This window comes from Theropithecus gelada, chromosome 1 (assembly GCF_003255815.1).
Source record: "Theropithecus gelada isolate Dixy chromosome 1, Tgel_1.0, whole genome shotgun sequence".
Taxonomy (NCBI): Eukaryota; Metazoa; Chordata; class Mammalia; order Primates; family Cercopithecidae; genus Theropithecus; species Theropithecus gelada.
In genome coordinates, this window is record NC_037668.1 from 73,516,369 (window position 1) to 73,532,572 (window position 16,204).

At 43.6% G+C, this 16,204-nt stretch overlaps 1 protein-coding gene across 3 annotated transcripts in view; it reads left to right on the plus strand.

Moving 5' to 3' along the window:
- The window catches only part of NASP (nuclear autoantigenic sperm protein), a 39,238-nt gene extending 23,250 nt beyond the window's left edge, over positions 1-15,988 (plus strand). Inside the window, exons 4-15 of one of the 3 annotated variants that reach the window (XM_025384330.1) lie at positions 968-1,048; positions 2,536-2,645; positions 3,369-4,382; positions 9,179-9,258; positions 10,393-10,478; positions 10,590-10,663; positions 11,628-11,816; positions 11,918-12,084; positions 12,924-12,980; positions 13,227-13,304; positions 14,563-14,691; positions 15,151-15,988. In XM_025384330.1, coding sequence (XP_025240115.1) covers positions 968-1,048; positions 2,536-2,645; positions 3,369-4,382; positions 9,179-9,258; positions 10,393-10,478; positions 10,590-10,663; positions 11,628-11,816; positions 11,918-12,084; positions 12,924-12,980; positions 13,227-13,304; positions 14,563-14,691; positions 15,151-15,231 — 2,146 coding nt within the window. In that variant the 3' untranslated portion in view covers positions 15,232-15,988. The remainder of the gene's footprint in view (positions 1-967; positions 1,049-2,535; positions 2,646-3,368; positions 4,383-9,178; positions 9,259-10,392; positions 10,479-10,589; positions 10,664-11,627; positions 11,817-11,917; positions 12,085-12,923; positions 12,981-13,226; positions 13,305-14,562; positions 14,692-15,150) is intronic. The other 2 variants (XM_025384344.1, XM_025384336.1) reach the window with 2 other exon arrangements.
- Positions 15,989-16,204: the final 216 nt, after the last annotated feature.

The following is a 16,204-nucleotide window of genomic DNA, read 5'->3' on the forward strand; positions in this document are numbered from 1 at the left end:
TTGAGACGGAGTCTCGCTCTGTCGCCCAGGCTGGAGTGCAGTGGCCGAATCTCAGCTCACTGCAAGCTCCGCCTCCCGGGTTCACGCCATTCTCCTGCCTCAGCCTCCCGAGTAGCTGGGACTACAGGCACCCACCACCTCGCCCAGCTAGTTTTTTTGTATTTTTTTTTTAGTAGAGACGGGGTTTCACTGTGTTAGCCAGGATGGTCTCGATCTCCTGACCTCGTGATCCGCCCGTCTCGGCCTCCCAAAGTGCTGGGATTACAGGCTTGAGCCACCGCGCCCGGCCTTCTCCTTTCATTTATTATACTTATGTAATTTTTGTCCGTCCTTCTCTAAATTTAATAGCTAAGACTTACACACAGTGCTATTTGTTGTCTAAACATTGTTTTCAGTGCTTTTACATACATTAATAACTCATTTAGTTCTTGCAACAGCTCTTTGAACAAACAGTTATTAACGTTCCCATTTACAGATGAGAAAACTAAGGCACTGTGAGAATAATTTGTCTAAGGTCTCACAGCTAGTTATGGGTTAAAGGTAGGATTTGAATCCAGGTAAAACAGCTCCAGATATTCTGCACTTTACATCATGCCTTTCCATGGGCCTTAATCATCCTCTAGGTCCCAGCCAAAGGTCCTTTAACTACTCTGGTCTATATTGACATCCGTCTTTTAGCAGGAGGAATACCTATTAATACCTTAGGGTTGTTTGGCCCTACATTATATATTACTAATTGTAGCACGATTATTTCACTTACGATGTGTATATGTTATATATTGATAAAGAGCATACAAGATTTTCATGCATTGTTTAACGTCGCTTTGACCTTGACTTGAAAGCAAGAGGGGTATTGGTTTCCTAGGAGTATGTTACTGGAGAAATACCAATTTATAACTGAAGAACTAGAACTAAATGTTTTAGACTAGATGGTAATTCAGATTTTAGATTTTTATTCTCTTTGTAGAGGTAAGAAGTATGGAGAGACAGCTAATGAGTGTGGAGAAGCCTTCTTTTTCTATGGGAAATCACTTCTGGAGTTGGCAAGGTATGGGTGTTGTATTTAAAAACTGAAGTTTCCTTGTTAGGATTGTTTTTACTAGCTTTGAGATTTCACAGGAACTAAGCAAGATTGCTTTTACCTAGAGAGTTTTGAAGGAGCTTGAAGTAGTGATCGAAGTTGTGAATGGCACTTGATACAATTAGTAGTTATATTTAAATTTTGACTTCTGGAGTCAATTAGGAGCAAAGATCTTTCTGATAGTAAATGATCCAAAGTTCAGTGTAGGGAGAGAATCCTTAAAAGCACTGTGAGCTAGCTCAAAACAAGGACTGAATAGAGGACAACTGGAAAGAATTAGCAGGTGAGACTGTCGAGTAAAAAAGACTCTTACTATTGAAAAGTTCTTGGCTATGTTCTATCAGAATTTATTAACCAGAATAAGTTCTGTTTAGGGTATACAAACTAGCAAATGGTATCATCTATTTAATCTCAGTTCTGGTAAGTTTTTTTTTTTTTGAGATGGAGTCTCACTCTGTCACCCAGCCTGGAATGCAGTGGCATGATCTTGGCTCACTGCATCCTCCATCTTCCGGGTTCAAGTGATTCTTCTGCCTCAGCCTCCTGAGTAGCTGGGACTACAGGCGCGTGTCACCACACCCAGCTAATTTTTTATTTTTAGTAGAGACAGGGTTCAGCGTGTTGGTCAGGCTGGTCTTGAACTCCTGACCTCAGGTGATTCACCCACCTCGGCCTCCCAAACTGCTGGGATTACAGGCGCGAGCCACTGCACCTGGCCCAGTTCTGATAAGTTGTTTTTTTGTTTTGTTTTGTTTTAAGACGGAGTTTCACTCTTGTCACCCAGGCTGGAGTGCAGTGGTGCGATCTCCGCTCACTGCAACCTCTGCCTCCCAGGTTCAAGCGATTCTCTTGCCTCAGCTTCCTGAGTAGCTGGGATTACAAGCCTACGCCACTATGTCCAGCTAATTTTGTATTTTTAGTAGAGACGGGGTTTCTCCATGTTGGTCAGGCTGGTCTTGAACTCCCGACCTCAGGTGATCTGCCTGCCTCCGCCTCCCAAAGTGCTGGGATTATAGGCGTGAGCTACCATGCCTGGCCTCTGGTAAGTTTTTAATCTCATAATCATATAGAACTTTCTCATGATTTGCCATGAAAATCTTGCTAGAGCATTTTTGGCTATTTAGAGAAATGGGTGGATACAGAGTTTGGGAAATAGTATGGTTCTGTTACAAATGGAATGCATATAGGTCTTGTTCTTTTGACAAGAGACATCACACTTTTCAGCGGCTGGATGGAGGAGTAGAGTATGCTTATTTCCTTTCAGTGCTCTTGCAGTCTTGATTTACATTACTAAAGTTTTGTTCATTGCTTCCTTGAATATAATATAGTTATATATTGCCTGCGCTTGGCTTACTCTTCCCTTGCTTTTATAATACAGGACTATATTTTCTGTCTTAGAAAAAATTGGTAGATTCTAGCCATCAAACCTTTGGTGCTTTCTCTTGTTCTCCTAGAATGGAGAATGGTGTGTTGGGAAACGCCTTGGAAGGTGTGCATGTGGAAGAGGAAGAAGGAGAAAAAACAGAAGATGAATCTCTGGCAGAAAATAATGATAATATAGATGGTATGTGGAGTTGCATGTGACATTCAAGAGATGCGACGTTGTATATTTCTTGTATACAGTGGTGGAAACAGGGCTCTACCTGTCCTGGATGGTCTCTCCTAGGATGCTTGGGGTGATGCCTGCATCGGGTAGAGATTGCAGTGGGGGTAGCTGTTTACTGAAACTGACAGCAGATTTTTCTAAGAGAATAACTTAATCTCTTAAGTAAATTTGGTTGTTTCAGTTGGGGTTTTTTAAACCAAAAAGATAAAAGCAAGATTAAATTGGTGTTTTAAATACTATTACAACCTTAAATATTTTTCTGATGCAAAATTTTTTAAAACAGCCTGTGCAGTTCAGTTATTTTAATAGCGGTACTTTTAGAGCCCTTGTACATTTTTTATGTCTGCGAAAATTATATAATTTCTAAGCTGAATTTGGCTGCTAGAGTTTTACATATCAGTTGGGGGAGAATGAAAAACTTGGCATCTCTTACCTAACTGGTAATCAGAATGCTCAAGTAAAACAAAAGTTTAACAAGCTTGGGTTTCTTTTGCAATAAGTTGCTCTGCTAGCTGGGACGCTCCCTTTCCTTTTCTCTAGGGGGCAGATAGTTTTAAGGCCATCTGCTGAAACTTGGTAGGCTTTTTGAGGGTTTAAAGGGAATGTATTTTTAGTTTCCATTTATGCCTTTATCATTAAACTCGAAGACATGTTTATGCTTCATGTTCTTTAACCATGTAGAGGAAGCAAGGGAAGAGTTGAGAGAACAGGTTTATGACGCCATGGGAGAAAAAGAAGAAGCCAAAAAAACAGAAGACAAGTCTTTGGCAAAGCCTGAAACTAATAAAGAACAGGACAGTGAAGTGAAGAAGGGTGGAAGAGAAGATATGGATATAAGTGAATCTGCAGAGGAGCCACAGGAAAAAGTTGACTTGACTCTAGATTGGTTAACTGAAACCTCTGAAGAGGCAAAAGGAGGAACAGCACCAGAAGGACCGAATGAAGCTGAGGTTACTTCTGGGAAGCCAGAACAGGAAGCACCAGATGCTGAGGAAGAAAAATCAGTTTCTGGAACTGATGTCCAAGAAGAGTGTAGAGGAAAAGGTCAGGAGAAGCAGGGAGAGGTAATTGTGAGCATGGAGGAGAAGCCAAGAGAAGTTTCAGAAGAGCAACCTGTGGTGACTGTAGAAAAGCAGGGCACTGCAGTGGAGTTAGAAGCAGAGTCTTTAGACCCAACAGTCAAGCCAGTGGATGTGGGTGGGGACGAGCCAGAGGAGAAGGTAGTTACCTCTGAACATGAGGCAGGAAAGGTGGTTCTTGAACAACTGGTAGGTCAAGAAGTGCCACCTGCTGAAGAGTCACCAGAGGTGACAGCAGAGGCTGCAGAGGCCTCAGCTGTAGAGGCTGGATCAGAAGTCTCTGAAAAGCCTGGGCAGGAGGCTACAGTTCTCCCTAAGGATGGTGCAGTCAATGGACCGTCAGCTGTAGGAGATCAGACTCCTATTGAACCACAGACTTCTATAGAAAGACTGACAGAAACAAAAGATGGCTCAGGACTAGAGGAGAAGGTCAGGGCAAAGCTGGTTCCTAGTCAGGAGGAGACTAAGCTGTCAGTAGAAGAGTCTGAGGCAGCTGGAGATGGGGTTGATACCAAGGTAGCCCAGGGAGCTACTGAGAAATCAACTGAAGACAAAGTTCAGATAGCTGCTAATGAAGAGACACAAGAGAGAGAAGAACAGATGAAAGAGGGTGAAGGTAACCGGGATATGCAAGAGCTGCAGTGGGTGGAGTACATTCTGGATTTGACTCACTAATTATGGGTAAAAGTCAGCCTTCCATTCAGGATTTTCCGTCTGCCTTTGGATTAGGAAAGGGCTAAATGCAAAGGCGGGTAGTTTAACAAGGTTGTGCTAGTCAAGTAAGTTAAATCAAAAGCAGCAAGTGTTCTTTAGTTGGCTTATAAACTAACATTTTTACTAACTGCAAAATAGGCCTTCTCTGTGATTTCTGAGACTTGGCTAGCTATCAGTAACTTGTTGCATCATACTAGCCAATAAAGTGGGATGGAAAAGGTAGATGAGGGGTGGGGTAGGTAGGGAAATAGTGGGCTAGTAGGCTGGCAGAGAATGCTGAATGGATGTTCACTTGCATGCCTCTGGATTTTAAAATTTATTGTTCACATGACTCCTTTTCTGTGTGTTAGGAAGCAGGAACAGAGCAGTAGAATCCACTGAATTGGTACACTGAAGCAGGCATGCCATTTAAATGAAGATAGTTAACCTTGACTGTTGTATCACCAGAGTTAAAGAATTCTGGTGCTCCTCTCTACCTTTAAGTCTTCAGGAAGTGTTTAGAGGCTTATTCACATTAGTTAAAACAGGCCCCCCACCACCTTCCCCAAGGCAACAAAAAACAGAACCATTAGCTCTCTTGCTGCTTTCCTTCCTCATTTCATGCTTGCTTCGGCTGCTAAACTGAATTTTTTGTTACTTAGAATATTATAAAGCGTGGATGCTTTCTATAATGCTATTGGTCTAATTGTGATTAAATTTCATTAAGATGTATAAGCCTCTAATTACTACATAACTGGCAAGTCTGACTTTTGCTATCATTTGAGGATTCTACTGTATATAAGGTTCATCTAACATTGGCATTAATAACCACAGGTATATTCCAACTAATGGTTACTTCTTGTAATTGCCAGACTACTTCAAGAGTTCTCTTCAGTTTTAGATTTTCAGAGACCCATCTTCAATACTTTGAGCTCATTCTTGTAAACTTCCTTCCACTATGTGCAGGTCCCTGTACTCCAGCCAGCACAGGCTCAGTAACTGGAAATGAATTGGCTAAAATGGTAGCACCATTGGGTTTCTTTTCTTTATGGAAAAAAGCACAGAACTAAATTCCTAAAAAAACAAACAAACAAACAAACAAAAAACCCAAAACAAAACTCCCATGTCTTGATCTTAATGATTGTGAGCAAGCTCTGCTGACTGGCTCCTAAGACCTTGAATGGTAAGCTACGATAGAGATGTCATAGTAGGATCATAATTAACATTGTTAGAGCTCTCACATATATTACATCTGATCCTAAAACAATACTATGTGGTAGGTAGTAGTGCCCAAGTTATAGTGATGAGGTTGAAGTTTAAAGGTTACATGACTTGTTTAGGGTCATAGTACTGAATCCAAAGCAAGATCTGCCTTGAATATATTATTCTTCCCAAGTTACCACACATCAAAGAAGACAGTGTTCATCCCTTTCCTACACTCAGTTAGAAATTTTGTTGTGGGCTGGGTGACAGTGTTCATCGCTTTCCTACACTCATTTAGAAATTTTGTTGTGGGCCGGGTGCAGTGGCTCACGCCTGTAATCCCAGCACTTTGGGAGACTGAGGTGGGCGGATCACCTGGTCAGGAGTTTGAGACCAGCCTGGCCAGTATGGTGAAACTCCGACTCTATTAAAAATACAAAAGGTAGCCGGACATGGTGGCATGTGCCTGTGGTCCCAGCTACTCAGGAGGCTGAACGAGAAGAATGGCTTGAACCCGGGAGGCAGAGGTTGCAGTGAGCCGAGATCATGCCACTGCACTCCAGCCTGGGCAACACAGCAAGTCTCTGTCTCAAAAAAAAAAAAAAAACCAGAAAATTTGTCACTTATTTTAAAAATTAACTATATTTGAAAAGCCCCAGGCTTTTCATATGCTGCATCTTTTGGTGTTGTATATCAAGTATTGTTCTGCTTGTAAAGACAATACAGTTTTCCGTACTTTACAAAAGAAGAAATGGGAGAAAGGGGTTTAAGTAATTTACCCTAGTCACACAGTAAGGAGAAGGCTGGGTACCCAAACTTCTGGCTCGAGTACTCAACCACTTTCTGTGCTTTATTTTCCTTTACGTGTCAGCACCATTCTGCAGAAATCTTCCAAGCAGTTTTTTCACTTAAAAATTAAAACCCTATTTACTGCCACCTCTTGACTCTTTGCCATGTGTTGGACTGTACATTTCCTTCTAATAAAGATAATTGGTCTGTGCCATTTCTTTTTGAATCGGGTCTTGCTCTTTTGCCAGGCTGGAGTGCAGTGGCATGACAGTCATGGCTCACTATAGCCTCAAACTCCTATGCCGAAGCCATCCTCCTGCCTCAGCCTCTCAGGCAGCTGAGACTGCAGGTGTGCACCACCATGCGCAGCTGGGGTGCAATGGTGTAATCTCAGCTAACTGCAACCTCCACCCCCCAGGTTCAAGCATTTCTCCTACCTCAGCCTCCCGAGTAGCTGGGACCACAGACACATGTCCCCAGGCCTGACTAATTTTTTTGTATTTTTAGTAGAGATGGAATTTCACCGTGTTGACCAGGTTGGTCTCGAACTCCTGACCTCAGGTGATCCACTAGCCTCAGCCTCCCAGAGTGCTGGGATTACAGGTGTAAACCATAGCACCTGGCCCACCATACACCATTATCTTTTCATATCCAAATTTCCAAGTGGGTCTGGGCTTAGTTCCCCAAAGTTAGACCAGATGGGTGGTTTTATTAACTCCGCCCATCCTCTAGCAGAATACGCAGAAAAGCTGAAGTAGATTTACATATTTAGGATAATTGACAGAAAAGTAAATACTTCATCTTCCCAATGTGTAGGAAAAATTAAATTGATATTGTTATCTTCTATTCCTATCTGGTATCTCTTCCTACTCGTACCAGAATGCTAGAAGAAAACCTCTAATTTGAAACAAAGTATCTTAATTACTTGGAAGTTTTACATCAGATTTTTAAATTAAAATTCCTATAATTGCCTCAGAAGAATGTTATTGGTTCCTCTTGAGGAATCGGTACCATCTTCAAGGAATGGTGGGGAGCTAGGTTAAGGAGAAAGCCATTGCCATTAGTTTTTTTTTTTTGGAGACGGAGTCTTGCTCTGTCACCCAGGCTGGAATGTAGTGGCATGATCTAGGCTCACTGCAACCTCCACCTCCCGGGTTCAAGCGATTCTCCTGCCTCAGCCTTCTGAGTAGCTGAGACTACAGGTGCATGCCACCACGCCTGGCTAATTTTTTGTATTTTTAGTAGAGATGGGGTTTCATTGTGTTAGCCAGGATGGTCTCAATCTCCTGACCTCATGATCCTCCTGCCTTGGCCTCCCAAAGTGCTGGGATTACAGGTGTGAGCCACTGCGCCTGGTAGTCGTTGTCATTACTTTAAAACCTTTCCCAACCCGTGCCCAGGTATCAATGGCAATGCCCTGATGTCCTCAGTAAATAAATTTGTTAAAGTATTTTCTAAGCTTCTTTGAAAATGGAATATTTTTGTGGTTGCTGCTGGTAAAACTCTTAACCTGACTATTGCTCTAAGGCCTGATTGCCATTTTTATATTCCCATTGTAAGGTGTTAGTATTTGAGCTCTTTTGGTGGTGTTAAAAATGCATAATGAAAGATGGCAGAGAGAGGTACATTATATCCAATTCATGAGTTGTTTGTATTAAAAAGCTTATTTTAATCACTTAACATTGTTGATTTGTCTAATCACTGACAGTAGAGCTGTTGATTAGGAGCCTGACCTTTAGATGGTTGACTTGTGAGTGTATTCAATATGGTGAGATATAGTGTTGATAAGGCTGCACATTTTAGAGGTGTCATTAACAAGGTATAGGAGTAAAATAGGGGTTATAGTATTTCTTACTCAAATTCTGTACGTGCTAGAGCTGGCTGGAGTCTGTGACATGCTCATTGGTGTAAGTTGGTAAGGACTATGCTTTTTGCTCCACAGCTCAGTTGTGGGAAAGCTAGTCTCTTGAGCATTCTTGATCAGAATGGACTGGAATCATTTAACTTTGGTACTTTCCCAGGCTGTTAGTATTATCAAATGAATGGCTTAAAGATATCAGAGGCCGGGCGCAGTGGCTCACGCCTGTAATCCCAGCACTTTGGGAGGCCGAGGCTGGCGGATCACAAGGTCAGGAGATCGAGACCATCCTGGCTAACTCGGTGAAACCCCGTCTCTACTAAAAATACAAAAAATTAGCCGGGCGTGGTGGCGGGCGCCTGTAGTCCCAGCTACTTGGGAGGCTGAGGCAGGAGAATGGCGTGAACCCAGGAGGTGGAGCTTGCAGTGAGCCGAGATCACGCCACTGCACTCCAGCCTGGGCAACAAAGCGAGACTCTGTCTTAAAAAAAAAAAATCTATCAGAAACACTGACTGAGGTCTCCATCTGCTTCTGGCTGAGTGGATGGGAGCTTCTAGCCAGTGAATAAGAGGCATTAGCCAATGTATCTTATTCTGAATGGTCCAGGTTGACTTTTAAAAGAGAAACACGCAGCCTTTTACTTGCTGAAGGTCTGACCCGTAGACTAAGATTACACATTCTTAGTCTAGGTTACACTCGAACTAGACTGCACCCACTGACAATATATTCAGTTCAGGTGTTAACTCACTTGGATTAGCATCTGGCCTGTCCTATCTCTGAATATAGGTTGACACGTGTATTAGAATCTCTGACTAGTCAGAAGATGTTCTTAGTTATATTCTCAATACTGAGGAATTTTTACTTCTAGAAACTGAAGGATCAGAAGAGGATGATAAAGAAAATGATAAGACTGAAGAAATGCCAAACGATTCAGTCCTTGAAAACAAGGTATGTTGTTAGCCACTCAGTACTGTTGTCAGCCTTTCTCTTTTTTTGGGAGACAGGAGCTCACTCTTGTTGCCTAGGCTGGATTGCAGTGGGGTAATCATGATCATGGCTCACTGCAGCCTAGACCTGAGCTTAAGTGATCACCTCAGCCTCTCAAGTGGCTGGGACTACAGGCTTGTGCCAACACGCCCAGCTAATTTGCAGGACTGTAGCTTACCTAGTTTAGGCATGATTTTTTTTTTTTTTGAGATGGAGTCTCGCTCTGTCGCCCAGGCTGGAGTGCAGTGGCACAATCTCGGCTCACTGCAAGTTCCGCCTCCTGGGTTCATGCCATTCTCCTGCCTCAACCTCCCAAATGGTTGGGACTACAGGCGCCTGCCACCATGCCTGGCTAATTTTTTGTATTTTTAGTAGAGACGGGGTTTCACTGTGTCAGCCAGATGGTCTTGATCTCCTGACCTTGTGATCCGCCCACCTCGGCCTCCCAAAGTGCTGGGATTACAGGCGTGAGCCACTGTGCCTGGCCTGTTATTTTTTTAAGAGAGAGAATCTCTGTCTCTGTTTCCCAGGCCGGAGTGCACTGGCACATTCAGGGCTCACAGTATCTTCAGCCTCCTGGGTTCAAGGAATCTGGCCTCATCTTCTCAGATAACTAGGTCTCCAGATGTTTGCCACCATGTCTGGCTAATTTGTTCTCTAATTTTATTTTGTTTAGATGGTGTCTTGCTATGCTGCCCAGGCTGGTTTCAAACCTGGCCTCAAGTGATTCTCCTGCCTCAGCCTCCAAAAGTGTTGGGATTATAGGCATGACCCAATATGCCGAGCCCTCGGCATGATTATTATAGATAACTGTCCCTTGGTTATGGATTAGGGATCCTTTATTCATGCCTAGGATGGGAGGATAAATTTGATTCTAGGGGTCCTGTGTGTTAGTATGTGAGCCAACATTTCACTGTTAAAATACCACTGACATGGCCATGACTTAGGATAGTATGTGGACCCATTCTCTAGATTTTAGGGAGAAAGTCCAAATTTTGAATCGTATATCAACTTTTTTAAAGCTACGCTAAGTTACACATTTAGATTTGTATTCTGAAAAGATGCCTATCCTTTTTTTTTTTTTTTTTTGTTTAGTCTCTTCAAGAAAATGAAGAGGAGGAGATTGGGAACCTAGAGCTTGCCTGGGATATGCTGGATTTAGCAAAGATCATTTTTAAAAGGTAAAACTCTTGGTGCTTCTAGGCTTGGGTTGAGAGCTTGGTGGTTAAATAGAAACCAGTTAGGGTTAGACAGATACTGTTAAGGTTTTTGATCAACTTTCCTTCTTTTAGGCAAGAAACAAAAGAAGCCCAGCTTTATGCTGCCCAGGCACATCTTAAACTCGGAGAAGTTAGTGTTGAATCTGGTAATGCATTTTCCATTTTATACTCTCCTACCCTCTTCAGCTCCCTCGTTCTTCCTCTAATAGATTCTCTAGAACCCAACTTGATCTTTATTTATTTATTTATTTTTTTAATTTTTATTTTTTTTTGAGACGGAGTCTTGCTCTGTCGCCCAGGCTGGAGTGCTGTGGCCGGATCTCAGCTCACTGAAAGCTCTGCCTCCCGGGTTCCCGCCATTCTCCTGCCTCAGCCTCCGGAGTAGCTGGGACTACAGGCGCCCGCCACCTCGCCCGGCTAGTTTTTTGTATTTTTTAGTAGAGACAGGGTTTCACCGTGTTAGCCAGGATGGTCTCGATCTCCTGACCTCGTGATCCGCCCGTCTCGGCCTCCCAAAGTGCTGGGATTACAGGCTTGAGCCACCGCGCCCGGCCCCAACTTGATCTTTAAAAAGACAGGTCTGGGTTCCCTGTAGACCCTGGAACAATGAACAGTCTCTTTGAGTGGCACTCATAGAAAGTCTTTCAGTAGGTTTTTTTCTTCTTTTTGAGATGGGGTTTTGCTCTGTCGCCCAGGCTGGAGTGCAGTGGCATAATCTCTTCTCACTGCAACCTCCGCCTCCCAGGTTCAAGCAATTCTCCTGCCTCAGTCTCCCGAGTAGCTGAGATTACAGGCAGCCACCACCACGCCCAGCTAATTTTTGTATTTTTAGTAGAGATGGGGTTTCACCATATTGGCCAGGCTGGTCTTGAACTCCTGACCTTGTGATCTGCCTGCCTCGACCTCCCAAAGTGCTGGGATTACACGCCCAGCCTCAGTAGGTTTTTAAAAGTCATTTTGACATTCTTTATAGTCATGGGTCCTGGAAATAACTATAAACAAAAATGAAATGCTAAGTATGGACGCATTCCCGTAGGATGGGTCTGAATTCTGGAAGTATTTTATGTTAAATGCTGTCCATTTACTTGCTCTTCTTTTTCTCTTTGTTAGAAAACTATGTGCAAGCTGTGGAGGAGTTCCAGTCCTGCCTAAACCTGCAGGAACAGTACCTAGAAGCCCACGACCGTCTCCTTGCAGAGACCCACTACCAGCTGGGCTTGGCTTATGGGTACAACTCTCAGTATGATGAGGCAGTGGCACAGTTCAGCAAATCTATTGAAGTTATTGAGAAGAGAATGGGTGAGTGAAGACCAGCTGCTTCATGGTGATGTTGGATCCAGCAGTTAAGGGAAAATAACAGTTCTTTTTTGCGCCATTACTAATCATTTTATTCTTTTTAGCTGTACTAAATGAGCATGTGAAGGAGGCTGAAGGATTGTCTGCTGAATACAAGAAAGAAATTGAGGAACTAAAGGAACTGCTACCCGAAATTAGAGAGAAGATAGAAGATGCAAAGGAGTCTCAGCATAGTGGGAATGTAGCTGAACTGGCTCTGAAAGCTACTCTGGTTGGTTCTGTTAACATTTTGATAATAGCATGTTTGGTACCATTTATGTTAATGTTTCATTTGCCAGGAACTTTTCATCATGACTTGGTTTCCAGGGAGTTGGTGGGCTCATCTAATTATTCCTATCGAATAATGCATTGGTTAAGAAGAAATACCCTGGAGCCCCAGACCATCTGGGTTTTAATTCCATACTTAAAATGGCCATGGGCATTTCTCTCCCTCAGTTGACCCATTTGTAAGTTGGGGATAATACAGGTTGAGATTCTTACCTGAATGCTTGAGACCAGAAGTGTTTCGCATTTCAGATGCTTTTGGATTTTGGAATATTTGCATCATACTCAACAGTTGGATACCCTTAATCCAGAATCTGAAATGCTCCAGAGAGCATTTCCTTTGAGTGTCAGTCAGATTAAGGAATGGGCTGCCCAACCTGTAGTACATATGTGTAAAATACACTTCTGACAGTACTGGAAAAATAGACATTTCTTAACAAATGTAAGTTGCTATTTCCATTTCTAAGAACTCATTTGCATAAATTAGTGAGGCATTGAGAGGCATTGACCACAAATTGCCTGGTTCTGTTTTTGGCTGTGTTAGAATGTCCCAGAGCTTTTTACCCTGCAGGTAGGATATGGAAGATTATCAGGTACACTCTGCGACTATGCTCTGGGTGGCCGCTAGACAGGGATAGATGGGCCCGGGTAGAAGATCTTGATACTATATGGAGGCCACTAGCATTTCAGGTCTTAGTTGTTTGGATGGTGATGGGTACCTGTTACAAGGCTGCAGGTGGCCTGGGTTCTATCCTGAAACCAATTTGGGTTTGCCATTTCTTGCAGGTGGAGAGCTCTACTTCAGGTTTCACTCCTAGTGGAGGAGGCTCTTCAGTCTCCATGGTGGGTATTCAGGTGGTTTTTTTGGTCACTTATATTAAGTCTCAGTGTTGGCTTGGTGTGGTGGCTCATGCCTGTAATCCCAGCACTTTGGGAGGCCGAGGCAGGAGGATTGCTTGAGGTTTGGAATTCAACACTAGCCTGGGCAACATAGTGAGACCTTGTCTCAAAAAGACTAAAAAATCATATAAGCCTCAGCATTGATCTCATATAGCTTGTACAATTGCTAATAAAGGCTTATTTTGCCAGATTGCCGGTAGAAAGCCAACAGATGGTGCTTCCTCATCAAACTGTGTGACTGATATTTCCCACCTTGTCAGAAAGAAGGTAAGTCTACATGTGGTGTTTCTTTCCTACCTTTTCCTCAGATTCCATTTTTAATACCTTTCCTATAAACCTCTCCCTATATAGTTGGTGCATATAAGACACTCATTTTCCAAAGGGGGTAAGGATTTGTGAGTGGAGACAGTTTTTGTTGTTGTTGTTGTTGTTTGTTTTGAGACGGAGTCTTGCTCTGTCACCTAGGCTGGAGTGCAGTGGCACCGTTTTGGCTCACTGCAAACTCTGCCTCCCAGGTTCAAGCGATTCTTCTGCCTCAGCCTCCAGAGTAGCTGGGATTACAGGCGCGTGCCACCATGCCTGGGTAATTTTATATTTTTAGTAGAGACGGAGTTTCACCATATTGGTCAGGCTGTTTTCAAACTTCTGACCTCGTGATCTGCCCGCCTCGGCCTCCCAAAATGCTCCCAGCTGTGGAGACAGTTTTTATTTGCACACCTCTTTTTGCAAACACTCCTGGCCTTTTAAGCCCATAGAATTACCATGAAAGCTGCAGAGGAGGATTGGATTAGCAGCTGGCAGGTGGCAGGTTTTCTTTGACAGTAGTCATTCAGCAGCAGGCCTGTTGGTACTTAATTCCTGAGTCTGCCTTTTGCCTACAGTACTGGTGGCTCTTTTATTTTGGTGGATAGGGGAACTCATTTTTTTTGAGATGGAGTCTCGCTCTGTCACCCAGGCTGGAGTGCAGTGGCGTGGTCTCGGCTCACTGCAACCTCTGCCTCCTGGGTTCAAGCGATTGTCCTGTCTCAGCCTCCCAAATAGCTGGGATTACAGGTGTGTGCCACCACACCTGGCTAATTTTTGTATTTTTAGTAGAGACAGGGTTTCACCATATTGGCCAGGCTGGTCTTGAACTGCTGACCTCGTGATCTGCCCGCCTTGGCCTGCCAAAGTGCTGGGATTACAAGCGTGAGCCACTGCCCTCGGCCAGGGAACTCTGAATTCCTGTTGTGTTTCCTGACTCAAACACAGGAATTCAAACCCGTACAGTGATTACCATTCACATCTCACCCCAACCCTGTCTCCTTGTGCTTCCGGTAGAGGGGCCTGAAGTGGTAGGGTGGGACAGATTAATTTATTCTGAGAGTACAATTTGGCATCTGCCCATGGCTAGGGAGAGAGACCCTCAGAGCTATGAATCCTGGTGTTCAGGATCTTTGCACCACGAGGGTTAAGGAAATGTTTTGCAGTTGTGTTTTTAAAAACATTAAGCACATTTGTGAAGCCTTCACAATTATATCTTTAGAGGAAACCAGAGGAAGAGAGTCCCCGGAAAGATGATGCAAAGAAAGCCAAACCAGAGCCGGAGGTGAACGGAGGCAGTGGGGATGCTGTCCCCAGTGGAAATGAAGTTTCGGAAAACATGGAGGAGGAGGTGGGCAGTTAAGCAGGGCTTAGCTTCTTGCCTCATTCGTTGTTCTCAGGACCTGGGGAAATCAGTCCTCCCAAGTGCATGCTCCCCACCTTGAGCCTGTTAACAACTGTTGAGTGCATTCCTCACAGGAAACGGTACTTGTGCAGGAAAACAGTTTGGTTATGGGAGTGTAGGATGACTCACTGACAAAAGGAACCTGTATATTATAGGTCCCTCAATGAACATAGGAGAAGGCACTTGATTGGCAAAACCATTAGGTCACTTCCTTCCATGTAATATGATTATTGGCTCTGTCAACCCATTATCACAGAGCATTCAAGAAATACTGCCCTCTTAATATAGGGAGCAAAGCAGAGTTTGGGTGACTTGTATATGCTTCCTCTCACTGAGGCCTCAGTTACGTAAGACAGAACGGCTTAAATTAGGCTCACTCATGCCCAGGCTCTGTTTGTCTTCCAGGCTGAGAATCGGGCTGAAAGCCGGGCGGCAGTGGAGGCGACAGTGGAGGCTGGAGCTACAGTTGAAAGCACTGCATGTTAAGAGGCGGCACAGCCCCCCTCCCAAGGGAAAGTGTTTTTGTATATAATGTATTTTTTCACTTTTGGAGGATTCTTTTTGTATAACTTCAATAAAGATTGTAAGCAAAGGTTGAGGCTTTGATGGTTTTTTTTCTTAATTATTGGCTGAATCTGCCTTGGAACACTCCTGGTTTTACATAGTAGCCAAAGGTTTTGTTCTGGCCTTCTGTACTGATCTGTGTTCCTGATCCTAATTCTTATCTGTCTAATGTGGAGGTGATCAAGTGTGGCTGTAGGCCTTTGTTTTCCAATGGTGCTATATTCTGTTTTCAAATACTTCACTGAATCCAGCTGTCTTGCAAAACCTTTAGTGGTGCTGTCCCTGGATGGGGCTACAAAAACAAGACTTGGTGAAGATCTTGCTCTTCGGTGCTGAAAATGGATTATGGACTTCGGCTGTGAGCCAGGCCTAGAATGGTACTTGTCCTATATCAACCTAGTCTTCAACTGGGGCTATAATCCTGTCCTGGAAAAAGAACTCTGAAGAAAACCTGGGTCAGGGGAATGATTCCTAAGGAAAACGGTCTGCATCTGAGCTCTGGTTTGAAAGTAGCCACGGGACTGATGGTGGACACTCCAGATGTGGTTGGAAGCATATGTGGGGAGGCTGGCTGGTTGAGTTTTGTTATTTTCTGTATAGAAAGGGTTGAGATACATCAACACTTGGAATTGTCACCCATCAACTGAATTGACTTCTCAAATAAAGATGCTAAAAATCTCCTTGTTTGGAATTATGTTTAAAGATCTTACAGTGGGATCTTAGGCTGTGTATTTTTGAGATGGAATCTCGCTCTTGTCGCCCAGGCTGGAGTGCAATGATGCGATCTCGGCTCACTGTAACCTCTGCCTCCTGGGTTCAAGAGATTCTCCTGCCTCAGGAGGCTCCCAAGTAGCCAGCACTACAGGCGTGTGGCACCACACCTGGCTAATCTTTG